Source organism: Sinohyriopsis cumingii, chromosome 4 (assembly GCF_028554795.1).
Source record: "Sinohyriopsis cumingii isolate HCF-2022 chromosome 4, ASM2855479v2, whole genome shotgun sequence".
Taxonomy (NCBI): Eukaryota; Metazoa; Mollusca; class Bivalvia; order Unionida; family Unionidae; genus Sinohyriopsis; species Sinohyriopsis cumingii.
In genome coordinates this window covers 134,207,871-134,229,912 of record NC_142964.1, presented here as the reverse complement: position 1 = coordinate 134,229,912, position 22,042 = coordinate 134,207,871, and the positions used below count along the sequence as shown (strand labels likewise).

Below are 22,042 nucleotides of genomic sequence, written 5' to 3'. Positions count from 1 at the left end.
CAATATTTTTTTGTGCATTCTGATTAATGGATGATGTGTACTGCCATTACCTTGGTGGTCTCAACCACTGTTCTTCGAAGTGTTGAAATGTATTTAAACAGCATTTAATGTTTACAGTGAATACTCTCTTCAATAGGTGTCTTGCCATTTGACAGTTGTGTCAGCAATCTACTTGGAACGATTTAATGTTATAACGTGACAATATAATGAAAGAAAAAGACTGTAGAGCTAACAAGCATATGGCCAAACATCAGAAACTTAACTATACATAATGCTAATGATAGCCTTGATGCCCTTAGATTGGTCATGCAGGCAAGGTTGCATTTTTTTTAAAGTTCATTATAATGGGGCTTATTTTTTAATAAACTGGAAGCATTTGCTTGTATCATTCTAAATAATAATTTTATATTTCCAAGCAAGGATTTTAATTTTATTTTCCATTGTAAATTAATGTAATACTGAATACTTAAAAATTTCTTGATTGCCATGTACATTTAGGTGCATACTAAATATTTTTCCTTTATATAAATATAACAATAAATATGAAGAATTTGCATATTACGGCTGTGAAACCTCAAGATCAAAATCTCTGTTTCTTGAGGTCCTCAATTTTCACCTAAAATTAGATGAAATCAATGATTTCCCCAGAGTTATTACATTAGTTAACCACCAGATACTGTGTAACTGGGAATTGGTGGCTAAGTAAGTTCAACCACCAGATACTGTGCAACTGGGAATTGCATGCTGGTGGCTAAGTAAGTTCAACCACCAGATACTGTGCAACTGGGAATTGGTGGCTAAGTAAGTTCAACCACCAGATACTGTGCAACTGGGAATTGGTGGCTAAGTAAGTTCAACCATCAGATACTGTGTAACTGGGAATTGGTGGCTAAGTAAGTTCAACCACCAGATACTGTGCAACTGGGAATTGGTGGCTAAGTAAGTTCAACCATCAGATACTGTGTAACTGGGAATTGGTGGCTAAGTAAGTTCAACCACCAGATACTGTGCAACTGGGAATTGGTGGCTAAGTAAGTTCAACCACCAGATACTGTGCAACTGGGAATTGGTGGCTAAGTAAGTTCAACCACCAGATACTGTGTAACTGGGAATTGGTGGCTAAGTAAGTTCAATTGTATCAGGTTAATTTCTATGTAACAATGAAATCTGGGAAGGAAAATTTGTTTCAGTTTTCACAGTTGAAGAATTTCAGTTTTATGGACTTCTTTAATTAAAAAAGTACAAATCTGGATCAATAAAATGTTTTTGGGTTTCAGGATGATTTTGGTTCAGTGAAGATCAAGTCAATATCGGCTTCACTGTATTTGAAACTCAATTCCAACTTAATACTCACTTCTTTTTCCTTCCCTCTACTGGATTTAACCTTTGCGGCTTTCTTCTCCTGAGCAATTAGTTCTTTTCTCTCCTTCTCAAGCCGCTTTTGCTCCTTCTCCTCCTCCTTCTTTCGGCGCTTAGCCTCCTCTCGCTCACGTTTTTCCTGTTCCTTGTGTTCTTTCTCAAGTCGTTTCAGTTCCTGCGCACTCAGTTTGGGAGGGGATGAAGGCTGCTTGGCAACTTCCTGCAGAATCTCAGGCTGAAAGTGCTCCTCCTTTAAACAAACCAAACACCATGGAAGAAATCTCTTATAAATACTTAGGAAGCTTTTTCAAAGCAGGTTTAAACAACAAAAAACATCTTCATGACTGTGTTAAGCACAAGAATATAGCAACTACTGTTACAATGTTGTAAAAGTGTACGGTCAATGCTGCCTGTCTGTATGTCGTTGAATCACACTCTTGTCAGAAGTGGGTGTGCATCCACATTCAACATTTTGCAGTGAGCATATATGGTACACTATGATCTGCAATTGTGTATTGGGCCAGCAGATCAGGATCTATGTTGTTTGTTGTATTGATTAGTCGTAAAAAAGAAAGTACATACAGTACCTGCATAAAGGCCCTCTGAAAGGGTACAGTTGTACATACAATATGTATACTACCTATAACTGCAAACAACAAAAAGCATAATCTGCCATAGCATGTTGTCTGTTCTACTGATTTCTCCCAACAAACTGTACACAGCAGATCTGGGTCTGTGCAGTTTGTTCTACTGATTTCTCCCAACAAACTGCACACAGCAGATCTGGGTCTGTGCAGTTTGTTCTACTGATTTCTCCCAACAAACTGCACACAGCAGATCTGGGTCTGTGTTGTCTGTTCTACTGATTTCTCCCAACAAACTGCACACAGCAGATCTGGGTCTGTATTGTCTGTTCTACTGATTTCTCCCAACAAACTGCACACAGCAGATCTGGGTCTGTATTGTCTGTTCTACTGATTTCTCCCAACAAACTGCACACATCAGATCTGGGTCTGTGCAGTTTGCAGCTGTACTGGACTTATAAGTGATTATATAAGGTATCTCTGAAAAATATTCTTTTACAGTCTAAAGTGATAATTTGAGCTACACAAACACTAAATATAATTGTAAACACTAAATATAACTGTAAACTGATGGCACCATTACAAGTTGTGTGTATGTTAACACTAAACATAACTTTAAACTGATGGTACCATTACAAGTCTTATGTACGTAAACACTAAATATAACTGTAAACTGATGGTACCATTACAAGTCTTATGTACGTAAACACTAAATATAACTGTAAACTGATCGTACCATTACAAGTCGTGTGCACATAAACACTAAATATAACTGTAAACTGATGGTACCATTACAAGTCTTATGTAACGTAAACATTAAATATAACTGTAAACTGATGGTACCATTACAAGTCATGTGGTACCAAATACAATTGCTATGCATGCTTGAAGGCATACAGTGTACATCTCAAAAGGGACTTGTTGGGTCTTTACTTTTATTGAAGCTGTTTGGATTTATACCAATCTAACTTGACTGCTACTAATCTTTCTTTCATGGTTGAGGTTTATATGTTACATGTTTATATATATCTGACTGCATCAACTAAATCATCTCCAGCATCACATAGATTTCATCATGTCAGTGGCAGAAGACATGAATACCACAAAAGGCATCATGTTACTCCCCATTTTTTGGTCACTTTTTCTGTACTATTGACCTCGGGGCTGGATTATGGTATGCTCAGTTGTGTACCTCGGTAGAGTTTAATTAAAAAAACTGTATGGGTTTAAAAAGACTGCATGAATAAAGAAACTGGGCACCAAATTGCATGTATGTCATCCATTACTGTAACCTTGACCTTGTGGCAGGGGACTTGACAGAATACTGAAGACAACTGAAGACAATGTCAAGTCTTAGACATATAACAGGCTGCTAAAGTTTGATCAACATATCTTCATTAGTTCTCAAGTTAAATATTGATACAAGTCGCCATTGTTTCCTCCCTTGCTATGACATTTTGACCTTTTAGTATGGTGTGGTTATGGTATGTGATAATACTGTCTGGTGATGATATATATATTTAGGGTTTCAAAGTTATCCTCCAGACAAGAATACAAGTCAGAATTACATTTTCCCTTAATTGTTCTGACTTTCACCCAGAGGCAGAAAGTGATTGCTTTGATATCAAAACACAGTGTCGACTAATGATATAGATCTGAAATTCCCAACACAACCATATATATTCACTTTAAGTCGAGTCCAACTGCAAGCAACAAAGACCCTGATCTGCCATAGCATAATGTACCTGCAAATCAGGGTCTATGCTGTCTGTTATACTCACTGCTCCAAATAAACTGCACTGACCCAGATATGTTGGCACATTATGCAATGGCAGATCTGGATCTGTGCAGTTTGCAGTTGGACTCTACTTATAAGGAAGTATGTATGATATAGTACTGCAAAGTCATTAATTTTGATGGTATCATTTTTTGTGGTTGTGTAAAATAAATGACACTTTCTCAGTGCTTAAATTATGGATGGGAAGTCATACAGATCACTTATCATTGAGTCTTTGAATTCATGGTGTGCAGCAACCACACAACGAAAATTGCTGCCTCACAATTATTAATGAATTCACAGAGATCTGACCTGTACAACATTACTCAACATTTCAAGTGACAGATGTTACTTCAGATTTTCAAATCTTACTCAAAATTTGCTTACAATGCATTTTCATTGGCCGTAATATATAAGAGGATTGTTTGGAGTTCAGTAATATTTTATGGAGGCCTGGATTCCAAAGCTTGCCAGATTTGGTTTACTGAAGTTGTTTTTATTAAGTAAAATGTATAAATTCAGAGTGTTAAAACTTAGAACTGTCTTTCATCCAGTTTTGATGCAATATTCAATACCAACTAAACATTACTATCCAATAACTTAACAAGATTTTCCGGGAAAAAAACCCAGTTAAAAAGTGCTATTCTAAGAGTAAGCACTGTTAACTCTACTCTGGTTATGTAACTGCATGTCATTAGATGGCATTAGTGCACCATGGTGTTTTTAGATTGGTTCTCTGTTTCAGAAGCTTTGCTCAAAAACAAACTTTCAGAAAATGGGCAACCAAACGATATGTAGAATGCAGACACTAGTCATGAGTAATGTATGAGTTCTATTGTCAACTGAAACCAGGTTTAGAGTCCAACAGATGCTTATCAATCTTTCAAAAAATGAGGCATAAGAATTCCTTTGACAGAAGTAAAGTGGTTGAAATTTGAAAATAAATGACAAAAATTGTGCATACTTAACAACATTTATTCAGTTCTTTACAACAAATATGATTACATCAATCAACTGCAAAAACCAAAGGAAAATAACAAATCTGAGATTTCACATAGATACAACGCTCCTCTGTATGCATTATGGATTTCTTACAATTTAAATTTTCACATTTTGTACAGTTATGTATAAATTTCAACCACTCTACATTACATCTGTGTTAAATTACATACTGTTTCATTAATATATCTAATTTACTGCTTAGTACTGTTGACAAATTTTTAAATAAAATTTTACTAAACATTCAATCAGATAATCAAGGAATCCTCATGCATTTCAGCTACAGCTGTTAACATGAAGTAGTCCTTATGCATTTCAGCTACAGCTGTTACCACAATAACTAGAACAAATATAAGTGTGTTAATAAATTTGAAAACAAAAAACCCCAACAAAACCAAACATGTACAACCAAAGTTAAATTGGAATTTTAAATATCAGAGCAAATAAAACTTCAAAAGACAAACCAACTGAACACCTATATGCATCACAAGTGATCTGAGAGGTTATAATAATTGGAAAGCAAAAATGCACTTGGTTAGGATTGGTTGTTATTTGGACTTGAGAGTGCTAAGTTATTTGGACTTGAGAGTGCTAAATGCACATAAGGATTCATTTTATGGCTGTTAGTAAAAGAGAATCAGGAAGATATTCTGTTCTGCACTGAATGTAAAGCAGAGTGATGAAATTTTACATGTTAGAAATAATTAATACTTGATATTAGTGAATGGATTAAATTTGATACAATAAATAATACTTTTCATAATAGAATGCTTTACACATCAGATAACTATGACAATAATAAAAGATATAATAGAGCAAAATCCAATACGTAGGAACATGGATACAAAAAATACATACATTGAAGTTTGTATAAAGTTCATTTGTATGTGATATTGTATGGATATGGTATAGATATCATGAAGTCATGGGGGAGGGGTCATTGTTAGAATGTATTTTACTGTAAATGTTAACAACATTGCACATGATTTATGACAGATCTATGACTAGTACATGGTTCATTCTCTCTCACCAATTTTAATGTGTGTGTGGACTCCAATTAGAAAACAATGATACTGTTAATATGTGAAAAGGTTAAAAGTAACAGCAAAAATACATAAATCACATGCATTATTAAGAACACCCTATATCAGTTCTTATCTACACCTGACTGGACCTGTGCTCAAATGACACACCGCAAATACGATTAATAAAGCATAGTTCAATATGCAAGCAAATTTTATTAAGAAAACCCTGAAAATCAAATTTTAGCATGGTCAGTTTCTTATAAAGATACATAATGAATTTGGCCAATGAAATTCCTGACTGACAAATGCCCTGAGAGGGTGTAATGGATGTACATGGGTGACACTTTAATTGCCCACTACATAAAGCGGGGTGAGCCAAACAAAAGTTTCCTAATCTAGGGATCTTCATAAATAGACTCCAGTCATTAAATGTCAAGGAGAAACATTGTACAATCTGCAACTTTTCTTTTTCTCAAACTGTTTTTGTTTAAGAGTGTATGTATGTATGTATATATATATATATATATATATATATATATATATATATATATATATATATATATATATATATATATATATATATATATATATATCTATATATCTATCTATCTCTTAGGTACTTAAAATTTTTTTTAAATGATACCAAGTGAAGAGAAAATAGTGTATATGACAGTATGTCTGAACAAAATATATTACAATATGTCTGAATTAAGCAATGCATGATCAGTGTGTGATAAGAAATTAAAGTGTTCCGTAATGGATGTACAAGTCAAGAGCACCAAATTTTCTCAATAAAAGAATTTCTGAATACTTTACTATGTAAAAATATTTGAGGTATTACCTGAAAATATTGGTAAGAAAACATACAATATTGATTGTTCTTCAAGTTGGCAACAGCTGTGTAGGCTTACATACATGTATGGACTGAATGCATTTTAACAGGTGTACATTCTGTTTCTTTATCCATATCTTCATAGTGTGCGGTCAAGACTTGTTCTGTGTGCAAGTTACACTGATACCATAGTCATATGACACCCCTAACTGTAAACTACCATGGTGACTATTCAGAGATACACAGAGTATGATAAATTTAATCATCATAAGTACATGCTGTCACATTTTCAATGCTACATGTACAAGTACACTTCAAAAGTACATGCTGTCACATTTCTAATGCTACATGTACAAGTACACATCAAAAGAACATGCTGTCACATTTTCAATGCTACATGTACAAGTACACTTCAAAAGTACATGCTGTCACATTTTCAATGCTACATGTACCAGTACACATCATAAGTACATGCTGTCACATTCTCAATGCTACATGTACAAGTACACATCAAAAGTACATGCTGACACTGCATTTCCTCAAACTGATCTCATTTTAGAAGACTCTGCATTACAAGAAGAAGGGTCCTCAATACATCATTTGGCAGATTCATGTTACCACAATATTAACATGGATATCTTTATAAACTCTAGTTATAAGAATGGATTCAAGATGCCAGTCTAGATGTTTTAACCACACAGGTTGCACTCTTTAAGTAAATAATGTTCTTTGATGTGCTGCTATTTTGATAATAATTGCAGGCATAACCATTACAGATCTATTTTAATACTAAATACATCATAACCATTATACTAACTGCATGATAGCCATTACAGATATATTTTAATACTAAATGCATGATAACTATTACAAGTATATTTTAATACTAACTGCATGATAGCCATTACAAGTACATTTTAATACTAAATGCATGGTAACCATTACAAGTACATTTTAATACTAACTGCATGATAGCCATTACAAGTACATTTTAATACTAAATGCATGGTAACCATTACAAGTATATTTTAATACTAAATGCATGGTAACCATTACAGATATATTTTAATACTAACTGCATGATAACCATTACAAGTGTATTTTAATACTAACTGCATGATAACCATTACAAGTATATTTTAATACTAAATGCATCATAACTATTACTGGTATATTTTAAGCCCACATTCAATTTACATAAAAAATATGGCAGCCAGACATGAATAAAGATGTGCAAGTTGGCATTAGTAAAACTGGTTATGCACAAATCATTAAAGCATCTGAGATTGAGTGGCATCATTATTTAAAGTTCAAAATCCTCCTGACACTACCAGTATTATATAGTCTAAGATGGCCAGACACTGTTACATAACAAAATCAAAAGAAATTCCAACTGAGGACCCTAGAAATAATACTTCTTCCAACCCTGACAAAGTTCTATTGCATGAATTTTAATGCAACTCAGATCATTCTCGATAACGCTGCATTAAGTTTCTGAGGTTCATTATGTAGCATTCTCTGGTCTTCTCAGAAACCCTTTCACCAAAAAAAACAACAATGAGAGTGCTGTAGGAAACTACTTAGCCCACATTATTGCACAATCATTCTGTTACATTACAATTCATTCTTGCAAGTGTCCCAGTTACGTTATTTCCCAACATATCAGACACATATCATATATCTACTACTGCATAATGATCCAGCAGATCTGGGTCTATGTTGTATGTTCTACTGACTATAGCTACCAAACCATATAAACACAGACTGGAAAAAATATATGTCAAAAGTCACTGTGAGAAAACCATTTGTCTTCTTTCAGTCACAATGACTTTGAATTTATCTTGGGAACCCCAAATCTCAAGTTATTGTATGGAAACTATGTTTTCTTTCAGTCACATTGACTATGCCCTTTGATTTTGTGAAGCCAACATTGATAAGGTTACCTCAAATGCAAGACATCAAAAACATTGGTAGCTGTTGATGGAGAAGAATGAGTGTGATTTGGATTTTTAACACAGCTTTAACAATTTTTCAGTTAAATCGCTATAAAGTCTGCAGTGTGGCAGCTTACAGTGATGTCTAGCATTAAGGCATCATGCTGCAGGCATGTAGCATAATGGCCCACTCAGTCTCATTATCCTGTCACCAGGCTGACCAGTCCTAACACTCAAACTTTTAATGCTAAGCGCCTAGCAAGGCAGATGTAAGTACCATTTTTATAAGTCTTTGGTGTGACTCGGCCTGGGTTTGAACCTGCGACCCCCCGCATCTGAGGCAGATGCTCTAACCACCCTAGTAGTCTCAATGGAGAAGAATGAATTACTGTGCATATTCCATGTATCTTCCTTCAGTCATAAAGACCTTAACCTTGACATCCAAATAAACTCAGTTCTTATTCCTGTGCAAGGTAACCACATATTCTGTGAAGTACAGATGTAGAACAAATTATTCTGGAATTGTTTTTATCTCATTTCAATCAGTCACTTAGACCTTTTGACCGCAAAATTACTAGGGTTCTTCCTTACCTCAAGTGCAAGACATCCACAAAGTTTGGTAACTGCAGATGATGGACAACTCAAGTTATGGTGCAGAAACAGATGGACATATAAACATGACCATCATAACATGGTCTGCCTTAAGGCAGGCATAAAAATAAAGGTCAGATTTTTTAATAGCACTTGTCAAGAAGTTTGTACTAGTATAATGATCAAAGAAGTAAACAAAACTACAGACATACGTGCATTTAAATAAATCTTTTGTAACAGATTTTTACTCCTAAAAATAATGTTCCTGCACTATTTTAGTGCAGCTTCCCAATGTTCAATATACATATCCAATAATTTACCATAAAGACCCACTTACATCTGGCATCTTAAAATGAAATAAAGTATCAAAAACATTAAGATCCCATCTCTGCTAGCCAAGTTTCCAATATAACCCTATCTACACCTGACAGATCAAACAGATATACTGGTGCTTTGTCCTAGTGATATCTATTGGATTTCACGAGTTGCCTCCCTTAGTATGTAATGACAACTAACAAATAGCATGGTGCATTGTACATCGGCTGAAAATTGTAGAGCAATTGACCTAAATAGGATACTTTGTAAGTTTAATATTGAAAGTATGACTATGTACCAGAGGGAAGCCACTACAGGTCTATTTAAGAGAAAGGTATTTGTGCAAAAAGGACCGGCACTGGAAAATTGCCTATTTATTAGTCCATTCAAGTTGCGTGCTCCCCCTTGTCTTGATCATATAAGAAAAGTGTTAAAATTTGAACAACTTAATTTTGATTGGATGTTGTTGCTTGGCGCTGCATCCAGTGAAGTTCACAGACTCGAAGCATAGAAGTATCTGCTCGATCCACCAAGGTGTAGATAGGGCTATCACATTGGAACCATGGCTAGCGAAGATGTTAAGATTCAAGCAAATCAACTTCTCAAGGAAAAATATCAAATACCATTTACAAATCAACTGACAAATCCCCAAATTCTACCCACCTATCAACAGCTGTCAGTCAAGCCTAGTTTATTTTTAATCCAAGTTTTATTCTGTTTGAGTTATTACATAAAGATGACTGTTGTGCTAAGGTCAGTTGGTCAAACAACGGCATATCACATGTTAAATGATGGAAGGTCACATATTAAACAATGGCATGTCACTTGTATCAATTTTGCTACATAACCAGGATCTGTTCTGAATAACAACTGTGGTATCGACCAATCTTGTAAAAATCATACATAATATTTTCAGGCTCTACATTAGAGTCTTCTTATATTTAGGAAAATGTCCTCTGATTTTTCAAAATCAAAGCGAATTTCAGTTCCAGAATAGACCCTGTATATAAAATTTACAGATTCCAACTGTATGATATTATCTCACACACAATTTTCTTGAATTTTCACTGCACCTAAAATTACTATGTGATAAAATATAAAAAAGAAAATCTGATTTGTAATAAAATGAGATGCTAAGTAGTGGGCATTATATTATCATCACTGATCTGGTGATTCATCAATTAAACAATAAAAACAATATGCTAATTACACTGGTCAACAGTGAAATCATTACTGACTTGAAAAGGCCCTAATCTGTAGTATTTTGGTGTGCCGAACACGAATATAACCGTGAAAAATTTGTATTGGCTCTCGTTTTGAAGATATTCATATACCTCATTTTCTATGTTTCACTGTGTAAATTTCTCCAGTAGGACTGCAGCAACATCCGGAATAATGATGTAACATTGCATAATACCATCATGCTCACATCATCCACAGTTGATTGCATCATTTTCTGATGCAATGCAATACTAATGCCATGCGGCTGCTGAAGTAAGTTGACGTCAGCAGTGTACTATACATGTGTAGGCCTATTATACTAATGCCAGGCGGCTGCTGAAGCTGACGTAAGCAGTGTACTATATAAAGCCCAATCAGATAGGTTCAGCATTTAAAATATTTTAGACGTTGTGCGAGACAGTTCAAGCTACTGTTACATAAAACTTATTATTTTATCCATTTACATACAATAAAGAACAGTAATGCCTCGAAAGTGTGTTAATACCGCGGACAATTTTTGCTATATTTGTGGGGAAGTGACATTTGCCAACCAGAAGAAAAGTATCAATTCTCAAGTGAAGAAGGCATATCATCTTTACTTCGGATGCAAGGTTGGTGACCAAGACAAGCCTTGGGCTCCGCATATATGCTGTGCTACATGTACAACACAGCTTTCACAGTGGTTGAATTGCAAAAGGTCATCAATGCCGTTTGCAGTCCCAATGGTGTGGAGAGAGCCAAGCAACCACCTAAATGACTGTTACTTCTGCTTGGTTCCTCCTCTTTCCGGCGGAATAACGAAGCGAAAGAAGTCGAGAATAGTCTACCCAAACATTCCGTCTGCATTGAGACCAGTTCCACATGGTGAGGGACTTCCTATTCCAGAACCTCCAGCAGAATATTCTCTTGATTCATCTGACGAAGACAAAGGTGAGTCGACCTGTTCTTCTCCTGGTCCATCAGCATGCAGTGATCCAGATTTTCACTGTGGTGCATCATCAACCCCACACAGAATAACACAGGAAGAACTAAATGACCTGATTCGTGATTTGGACTTATCAAAGAACAAGGCAGAATTGCTAGGATCAAGACTCCAACAATGGAATCTTCTAGAAGAAGATGTCACAATTACTGCATATCGAAAGCGCCACCAGCAATTGGAGCCTTTCTTCAGAAAGGAAAGTAATCTGATATTCTGTTCCGATATTGAGGGCCTCATGAATGCTTTAAAAATCACTCATGACCCACAAGAATGGAGACTATTTGTGGACTCTTTGAAACTGAGTCTCAAGGCTGTGCTTTTGCACAATGGAAACATTCTTCCATCTATTCCAGTAGCGTATGCTGTCCACATGAAAGAGACATACGATAACTTAAGGCAGCTACTGAATTCCATTGAGTATAACAAGTACAGCTGGCACCTCTGTGGTGATTTGAAGGTAGTTGCCCTTTTAATGGGACTGCAGCAAGGATATACAAAATACATGTGTTTCTTATGCGAGTGGGATAGCCGAGCAAGGGAAATGCACTACATGAGGAAGGAATGGACTCACAGGCAGAATGTAGCCATTGGAGAGAAGAATATCCAACACCCAGCTCTGGTTGAGGCTCAGAAAATCTTGCTACCACCCCTTCACATCAAACTAGGTTTGATGAAGAACTTCGTGAAAGCCATTGACCGGACTTTGCCAGCATTCCGATACCTGCATGAAAAATTCCCTCGACTCAGCGAAGCAAAGATTAAAGAGGGAGTTTTTGTGGGTCCTCAGATTCGAGAGCTTTTCAAAGATGACCGGTTCAACAACTTGCTGGAAGGTGACGCGAAACAAGCATGGAATGCTTTTCGCCTAGTTTCTACAAACTTATTCGGAAATGTTAGGGCAGAAAACTATAAGGAACTAGTAGAAGACATGTTGATGAAGTATAAGAAACTTGGCTGCAATATGTCTCTAAAGATTCACTTCCTTCATTCCCATTTGGATTTCTTTCCTAGCAACTGTGGTATTGTTAGTGATGAACACGGCGAACGTTTTCATCAAGATATCGCAACAATGGAACAAAGATACCAGGGAAAATGGTCCACTACAATGCTGGCTGACTACTGCTGGACACTCCTCAGAGATGCTCCCGAACAGCTGTACAAGAGCCAGGCGAAGAAATCTAAGATGTAGTCAATGACTTGATTTTTTATAGGTAGGCTATTACAGTTGACCTTTTACTATTGGAATGCATTTCGTTATGTAAACATTAATTTCTTGCAGATTACAAAAAAACTAGAGCCAATTTTGCAATTTGACTGTCATATTCGTGTTCAGCACATAAAAATTGATAAGAATTGACTAATTTTATTTCAGTAACATGACTTTTGTAAAAATTTGTTGTCCAGTGTTATCAGAGATTTCAAGAACCTGCTTACTTTGCATAAAAAAAGAGATTCAAAAAACAAACTTTAAAATGGACAATAACTATAGGTAATTGACGTATTGAAATAAGAAGAAAAAAACTTAACACATGATTGTGTTTCATTTCCATGCATTAACAGAATTTAATATTTTATGTCAACAAAAAGGTCCTAATTGACAATAATTAGGGAAAATAGGATTATGCTACAATAAACTTGTATATTGCACTCAGAAAATTGTTTTATATAAAAACTACATGAAGATTATCACTATGAATGTATATGAAAATAAATACACTGGTATTAAAAATCAAACCTTTTATCACAGACTTACAGTTAAAACTCAGGTTGCTAACAAGATCAGGTCATTAACAGAAAATCAGGTATGAACTGAACAAAGCATCAACCAAAAAAAAACTTGCAAAAGGACACCCATAATAAAAATTCAGAAAAAAACTTTAAATGCTAAAACTGAACATTTAGAATTTTTTGTCAGTTTAAGATGCATAACAAGTTTTAGGTATAATTATTTAACCTGAGTGAAATCAAAGATTATGCATTTCACCTCTATGATGCTTTCAGAAGTCCCCAGTGGCAACTGTATACAGTAATTATCATGCCTAAAATAGAATCAGTTAGAATGATTTTGATAACAGTATGTTGGCTCCTGTAGCAGGAAACAAAAGATGTAAAATAATTAAAAAGGCCATTCTCTTCTGTCGTGTCTAAAGAGGGGTTTATAATGAATTGATTAAAAAAATGACTTTAAAAAAAATAATTGTTCTTAAAATCTGTTTCAGAAGCATTTTTTCTCACTCTGGAAGTAAGATTTTACAGGGTCAAAGTCATGGGCTTTAAGTGACCACAGAGTGACCACAAGTATCATCTATACAACGGGTTACAAAAGTATCTAAATGTGTACATAGTTTACAAAAGCAAAACTATATCATTTAATCAAAATGAGTAGAAACTCAAACTTTCGTTCATCTACCTATGCTGTTAAAATATGCACATCGTACGTCATTCAGCTTGACCTTACATTTGCTGTATGTCTTGGACCACTTATTATGACAAGATTCAGTATGCAAGATTAAGTCTTGGCTGAATATATATATATATATATATATATATATATATATATATATATATATATATATATATATATATATATATATATATATATTAGGTAAAACATTTCTAATATTGTATTGATATTAATTCCCACTGCTACTTGGGGATACACATGAAAACAAAAATAGGTAATGCAACCAGATGTATAGATGTATATTGTGTAGACATGCACATGGGATGCTCTTGTTGTAGTGTGTTTGGTTTAATGCCATTTTTCAGCACATGATAGGCTATACATAGTGGCCAGTATAACCAGTGGAGGAAAATCCCCAGGAAAACCCATGTAAGAACCACCAACCCATGGGAAGTTAATGGCAAGCTTTCTCATCTGCCCACATTGGCCAAGCCCAAAACTTGAAACCAACTTGACAGAGGTGAGATGGCTGTGATTAGTAAAAGCAAGTGCTTTGGACCACTTTGCCCCACCAGGGCCCCTGGATGCTCTTGTAGAATCTACAATGATGAAGGAACTATAATGTGGCTTAAAAACTTGAAATGGTGTTTCTTTAAAATAGATTTTACTAATCTCACAGGTCCTATTAACAAACATGATTTTACAGAGGTAAAACTGAACATTAAATAAAATATTTATCAGCATTGTCAGTAAATTAATCTGTGTAATCTGTAACATGTAATCTGTGTGATCTGTAACATGTAATCTGTGTAATCTGTAACATGCGCAAAAGCAGATTCTCATCAACTTGTGCTTTGTCCACAAAAATGCCAAATTCAATATTAAAATCGTACAAAATTTTATAAAAAATTAACAGAAAAATTATACTGAACTGTAAAATTAAACAGAGTTTTGGAAATTTATTATCTAATTGGGATATTTCTGCATCACTGGCAGCCATGTGCATGTTCGTTTACATCCTTATCTATTTTGCAAATATATAAAAGCAGTCAACGAAACCAAGCCAATTATACATGTAAACATTGCTGCCAAAATGCCAACATAACAAAAAAGTACAAGAACTCTCCTATACTTCATAAAGATGAGCTAAAAATGTACATGTGTGGTCATTATCTTTTACCTTGTATGTAATTTGTATACACAATTCTCCCTTATATCCCTTATATTCTATACAATTCGATTTATCCGGGTGTATTAAAGTTATTCACTTAAACTCGACATAAAGGAAGTAAAGTCATTAGTTGATATGAACAGGCATCAAAAGTACCTAAAAGCATTAATGTAATAAATCGTATGTATAGATACAATCATTTTAAGTCCTATAACAACAAAATGGTCCATTTACCAAGGATATGAGAACGTCACAGCTGCACCACTTTTCTTGTGCAGTGGTGCAAGACTGAGACAATGCACTCTAGTCAATTCAGTTTGCTTCCTGTAGTGTGAATGATGGACTAAAAACAGCTGTTTTATTCCTTTATTCCATTTATGGAACAAAATGTTTGATGAAAAGTTGTTTGTAGTAGTTTTAAAACTTCTGTTGGAACTAAGAATGATTACTGGCTACCATACAGCATGTAATACCTACACCATCTTATACCAATCCTTCACAAGAATCATTTAAAAGTAAATTTTCTTTGACAATTTTATTTCAAACTAATGGAATTACTGCAACTCTTGGTATACAAATTACTGTGTCTTATATGGCTAGTACAAATTGTGATAACCAATAAAGTTACTCCTCTACGGAAACAATACAATCCCTTTACAATTCTACATGATCAGGTATCAACAAAAATAAAATTTTGTGTAAGACCACAAGAACTGATAGCCAAGAAAATCTCAGTATGGCCTACAGACTGCTGTCTACAAAAACTGTGCAATAAACACAAGCACAGCTCCAGCAGCCAAAATAGCCATAATCTGCACCACGATTTCCTGCTCTTCTGTGAGATTAAACATTGACATTTCCAAGTCAACTTGATCAAAAGTTGTTGCCATTGAAGTTTCTGATTCGTGAATCCTATCCTCTTGAGGTGGATCATGTTGTGTTTGTCTATTCCTAACTGTAGTGGGGTTTTCTCCATGACAACCAAAACTGACTGCTCCATCAACTCCTAATTCATCCTGAACCAAAACTTGATCTTTTTCTCCAGTATTCTGTAACAAGTCTTCATACATATCCATTTTATTCCCATTAATATGCTCCTTCCACAATTTTTTGGACACAGAAACTTTCATATTTTTTGCAGAAAATTTGCTTTTGCCATTTTTGTCACCATTACTCCCATCATCATAAAGCTCTGTGCTACTTGTACAATCAACAGTGTCACTTTCTGAGATAACAATAGTGTCACTTTCTGAGATATCAATAGTGTTGCTTTCTGAGATTCGACTGAAACCAACATTTTTCTCCAAGTCAAAACTACCAGCAACAACTAACTCTGAACTTTCAAACTTATCATCTTTATTTCCAGAAAGCCACAGATCTGACACTAAGTGAGCTATGGCTTCAGTATCTGAAGATTTTAAAGAATTCTCCCCTGAAATACCCCTATCCTCTTCAAATGACTGAGTGTTCCTGCCATGTATATCTTTAACAGCACTTTTGTACTCTGCCCTAATTCTACTTGCCTTAGTATCAAGGTGTTTATCTGTTGACTGCTCAGGAAGATTAGGGGCTTCTATGCCAGGCATTCTCTCTAAATTACAACATGTGCCATCTGATGCTACTTGGTAATCTACCTGACTGACATAATCAACAGAATCTTGATCCCTTTCATGTCTTTTCTTGGCAATGTCAACCTCTAGTTTAGATGAAAGTTCTTTTGGCATTGACTCACTAATGTTCAACAAAGGCTCCCTGCCATCTGGCACTGTCAAACAAAGAGTTTTACTAGTTTTAAATGTAGACAGCGTATGGATTTGGTAAGATGTCTGCCTTTCATCTGATAATTCTTCCCGTGTGACTTCATATGTTCCCTTTTTGTTAGAAGACTTGTCTCCTTCAACCTCTTCAGTCAATGATATTTTGGATGGTCTCTCATTTATGGTTTCTTCTGGATTTTCAGTCACATATATTTTGGATGGTCTGTCACTTATTGTTTCTTCTGGATTTTCAGTTACTGATCTTTGGGATCGTCTCTCATTTATTGTTTCTTCTGGATTTTCAGAAGATTCCACATTTCTTTCACAGTTTTTTGTCATAACGTTGTCATTCAAATTATTCAGATCTTCCTCTTTGATTATTAAGGAACTTCTGTGCTGCAACTCATTTATTTCTTCTGCATGGATTTCTGAACATTGTACTTCCTCACTTCTAGTTGAAAAGCCTTTATGTGGTTCATTGGTTTCTTTCAAAGGAATTGTGAAAGGAACTTTCTTGTAAATTACTGTAGAACTCGTCTTCACTTGTAAGCTTTCTTGAGTAAAATTTGTGCTAGGTACCGTCTCCTCCGTTCTTGAAAAACTTTTCCATCCTTCAGTAATTTCTTCAACAAGATCTGTACTAGGTTCCCTCATGTCCATTCCTAATAAACTTTCCCATCCTTCGATCATTTCTTTAGAAAGATCAGTGATTGATGGTTTCTCATCCAACCCTGACAAATGTCCCTTTTCTTCATTTACTACTCTTGGAAGAATTGTACTGGGTTCCTTATCATCATGTGTAGAAAGCCTTGGGTTAAATTCAATAGTTTCCATGGCAAGAACTGTGCTTGGTATTTTCTTCTGGACTTTTGGAAGACTTGGCTGCACTTTACTGGTATTTCCACCATGATATCTGTCAGGTACCCTCTCATAAACTGAAGACCCATGTTCCACAAAGTCTTTCTCAGAAGCTTTCCCACAATTTTCTTTAACAGATGGATCTGAATTGTTTACTGTACTCGAGTCTTCACCTGAAAGATTCTTTTGGCTGCAGATATGTCTGTCTTCCATATACAACTTTCGAGAATGAGATAATGGGTCACTCTGAAATTTGCTTTCCAGTGTTGACTGTACCGGTCTTTGCACATCTGGCTTTGAACAATGAGTTTTATCAGTCTGGAGATCATTGTTAATGGAGTCAAAATATTTCTTCATATCATATACATAAGAATGCTTTAATCTAGCTTTGTGATCTGATGTTGAGGAAGAATTTAAGGCAGTATTTACAAAGGACTTTGATTCAAACTTTTGTTCACTTAACTTGGTTTCTTTATTTATTTGCTTATGGTTTCCACAGTTACTGTGATATTTTGTGTTTTGTTTATTATCTGCTCTATATTCTTTATCTCCTAGCTTGTGACTGGAATTCCTATCTATCATGAGCAAACCAGGCTTTGTAGTGACTTGATCAGTTCCTACATGGTTTTCTTCCAATGTCTGGTTAACTTGAGACTGCCCATTATCTGAATCCTCGGACTCATCTGCAAATGGAATGTCTTCCAAGCCAAATTCTAGATTTATGAAAGTGCTTTTAGACTGCAAAGCTGAATTGTGTGTCCCTTCAACATTATCTATACATTTTATGCTGTTTAAGTCATCCATTCCAAAATATTCTGATGACATGCTATTGTCTCTTTGTAAAGTTTCATCTTGAACAAATGCATCTACGTATGAATTTCTATCATAAACAATGTCATTTCTGTTGCACAATATCTCTTCCTGCTGATGATTTGCTACTAACGCTGATGAGAATGCCTGCTGATCTGTGGCCAGACTGCCCACTACATTTGCATGGCATGAAGATATTTTACTGAGCGTTCCCAGTGGTTTCCATTTCATGTCAGTACCTGTTGGAATCTCTGCATCCTCAGAGTCCACTGGAATATGCCATCCCTTTGACAAATGCTGGTCAGGCGATTCTGCCAGGGACCTTGGAGTCTGTAACCCTTGATTACTTAGCAAAACCTTGGAAGAAGAGGAAAATACAATTTTGGAAACTTCCAACTTTTGCTGTGACCATTTTTCTAACTGATCTTGCTTTGCTGTTTCAGCAAGTAATGTTGATGATTTTACTGATATAAGTGATGGGCTTCTTGTGACTGCCATATCAGACACTTGTCTGGGTGACACATTGTCCATGTTTTCTCTAATAGGTGACTTCTTGTCCAGAGACAGCCGAAGATCAGGTATTGCTAACTTTTTAAAATTTTCCTTCTCATGTGCTGCTATCAATTGCTTTGTTCCCAGTGTGGGCTTGGAGGTCTTTCCAGGGCTAGACAACTGTCTCTGAAACACTGATGGCATCTCAGACTTCAACAAGTCACTATCAGATTTTCTGGTATATCTCATTTTAGGACTTGAAATTCCTTGCACTTTGTTTCTTAAGGTATCTCCTGAAAGCATATTATCTTCACTTTCATTTTTATTTAAACATATGTTGCCCTGTTCATGGCTCTTTGAAGATATGTTGGCATTAGGATCAGGTTGCATCAAAAACAAAAAATTATATTTAGAAGAAGCCATCTTGGATAGGTGGACTTCTCTCTTGGTGTCAGCTTCAGGTACTGACCCTAAATCACTTTCAGATGTCATACAATCTTCATTGGCATGAGAATCAGGCTTCATTGAAAACAGAAAATTATATTTAGCTGAGGCTATCTCAGATAGGTGGACTTTTCTCTTGATGTCGGCTTCAAGTACTGACCCTAAAGCAGTTTCTGATGTTATATAATCTTCAGCAGGATTCTGTTCAGGTGCCATGGTGCCTTTTGTTATTATTCCTTCCTCTCCATTGACTCTAATGGATGCTGTGTCATTCATGCTTGGTGCACTGTCATGTGACAGCTGGCCTACATAAGTGTCTGTGTCGTGTTCCTGTTTCAAGTTTTCTACATGTCCACTCATAACAGGGGGATAATGAACTTCTCTTGTTTTGCAAAATAAGGATGTGTCGTCAATATAAGCCCTATCATGATCTGGCACAGTGATGTCATGTAAGGAAGATGAATTCGGTCCTTGATTAGGATGTTCCTCTTTAGACAGAGCACATGAAAGTTCTGTTTTAGCATTGCTTGTCCAATGCTTTCCTTCACTTATTTTCTCAGACTCTGGTCCATGCATCAGTTTATTTTTGCTGTCAGTATCTTCCAAGGAGATATCTCTGAATACAGAATCATTGTTAATGTCTTTATTATTTTCCACATACAGTCTCTTCTTGAAACCAGGATCTGCATTGTGATTGCTTTCCGCAAGGTCCAAAGACATATCTCTGAATAAAGAAACATAAAAGCTGTCTTTGTTCTTCTCATCACAAACTCTCATTATTACTTTGCCATCTGCATTAAATGCTGATTCAGCAATATCGGAGTTTTCACTATCATGTTCCACTTGGTGATGTTCTCCATCTGTAATTGTAGATTCAGTATGTATGTAGCTTCCATCTCCATTGTTATCTGTCACATCTGTGTTACCTGGATCCACTGAATCAAAAAAGAAATTCTCTGTAAAATACCCTAAATCCATATTAACATCTTTGGATTCACATGCAGACATCTTTTTTGAAAGTGAGTCAAAAATATCTTCTTTCACCTGCATTCCCTGAGTACTAACAACTGGCTCAAACTTGCCCACATGACCTTGTAGGAATGGCGGCATTAACTCTGTCTGATGTCTCGTGGGTAATTCTGCATCAATGTCTATCTCCTCTAAATGTGAGTACACCTTTCTCTTTGTTGATGAAAAGTGGTCAGACTTGGCCTCCACATGATCTTGATGGAACGGCTGCTTTGACTCAGTCTGATGTGACATGGGTAATTTGGCATCAATGTCTGTCTCCTCAGAATGTGAGTAGACCTTTCTCTTTGTTGATAAAAAGTGGTCAGACTTGTCCTCCGCATGATCTTGATGGAACGGCTGCTTTGACTCTGTCTGGTATGTTATGGATAATTCTGCATCAATGTCTGTCTCCTCTGAATGTGAGTAGACCTTTCTCTTTGTTGATGAAAAGTGGTCAGACTTGGCCTCCACATGATCTTGTTGGAATGACTGCTCTGGTTCAGTTTGGTGTTTCATGGATAATTCTGCATCAATGTCTGTCTCCTCTGAATGTGAGTAGACCTTTCTCTTTGTTGATGAAAAGTGGTCAGACTTGGCCTCCACATGATCTTGTTGGAATGACTGCTCTGGTTCAGTTTGGTGTTTCACGGATAATTCTGCATCAATGTCTGTCTCCTCTGAATGTGAGTAGACCTTTCTCTTTGTTGATGAAAAGTGGTCAGACTTGGCCTCCACATGATCTTGTTGGAATGACTGCTCTGGTTCAGTTTGGTGTTTCATGGATAATTCTGCATCAATGTCTATCTCCACTGAATGTGAGTAGACCTTTCTCTTTGTTGATGAAAAGTGGTCAGACTTGGCCTCCACATGATCTTGTTGGAATGACTGCTCTGGTTCAGTTTGGTGTTTCATGGATAATTCTGCATCAATGTCCGTCTCCACTGAATGTGAAGCGGTCTTTCTCTTTGTTGATAAGTAATAAGGCTTGGCCTTAGGTTTATTATCCAGATGTGTCTGTTTTGGTGGTGTGGAAGGTAAAAGAGTAGCTTCAGTTTTCATTTTAACTCCTTGCTCTTCACCAAACTGAGTGGACAGATTGTGACCAACTCTTAACTGGGATGCTATACCTGAATCTGGCCAAACTGGACTGGCTTCTAGTTCATTATCCATAAGTGTCTCCTTTTGTGGTAAAAGAAGTAGACCAATATCCATTTTCTTCATCTTAGCCCAGTGTTCTTTACCAAACTGATTGGGAAAAACATCTCTTAATCCTTCATGTACTACAGCTGATTCTTTTTGTATCAAAGGGATCTGATCTTGTGTATGTGCAGTTTCAGGCTCAACAGCTTGATATTTTCCATCCCTCTCTTCAAAATGGCCTTGATATTTTCCATCCCTTTCTTCAAAATGGCCTTGATATTTTCCATCCCTTTCTTCAACATGGCCTTGATATTTTCCATCCCTTTCTTCAAAATG

The 22,042-nt window shown here is 35.9% G+C and overlaps 1 protein-coding gene across 4 annotated transcripts in view; it reads right to left on the bottom strand.

The window, feature by feature from the left end:
* LOC149802125 (band 4.1-like protein 3) overlaps window positions 1–22,042 on the bottom strand; it is a 98,417-nt gene that overhangs the window by 22,415 nt on the left and 53,960 nt on the right. For all 4 annotated transcript variants that reach the window (XM_089956520.1, XM_089956521.1, XM_089956522.1 and 1 more), the window contains exon 12: window positions 1,355–1,609. In XM_089956520.1, the coding sequence (XP_089812646.1) occupies window positions 1,355–1,609 (255 nt within the window). The remainder of the gene's footprint in view (window positions 1–1,354; window positions 1,610–22,042) is intronic.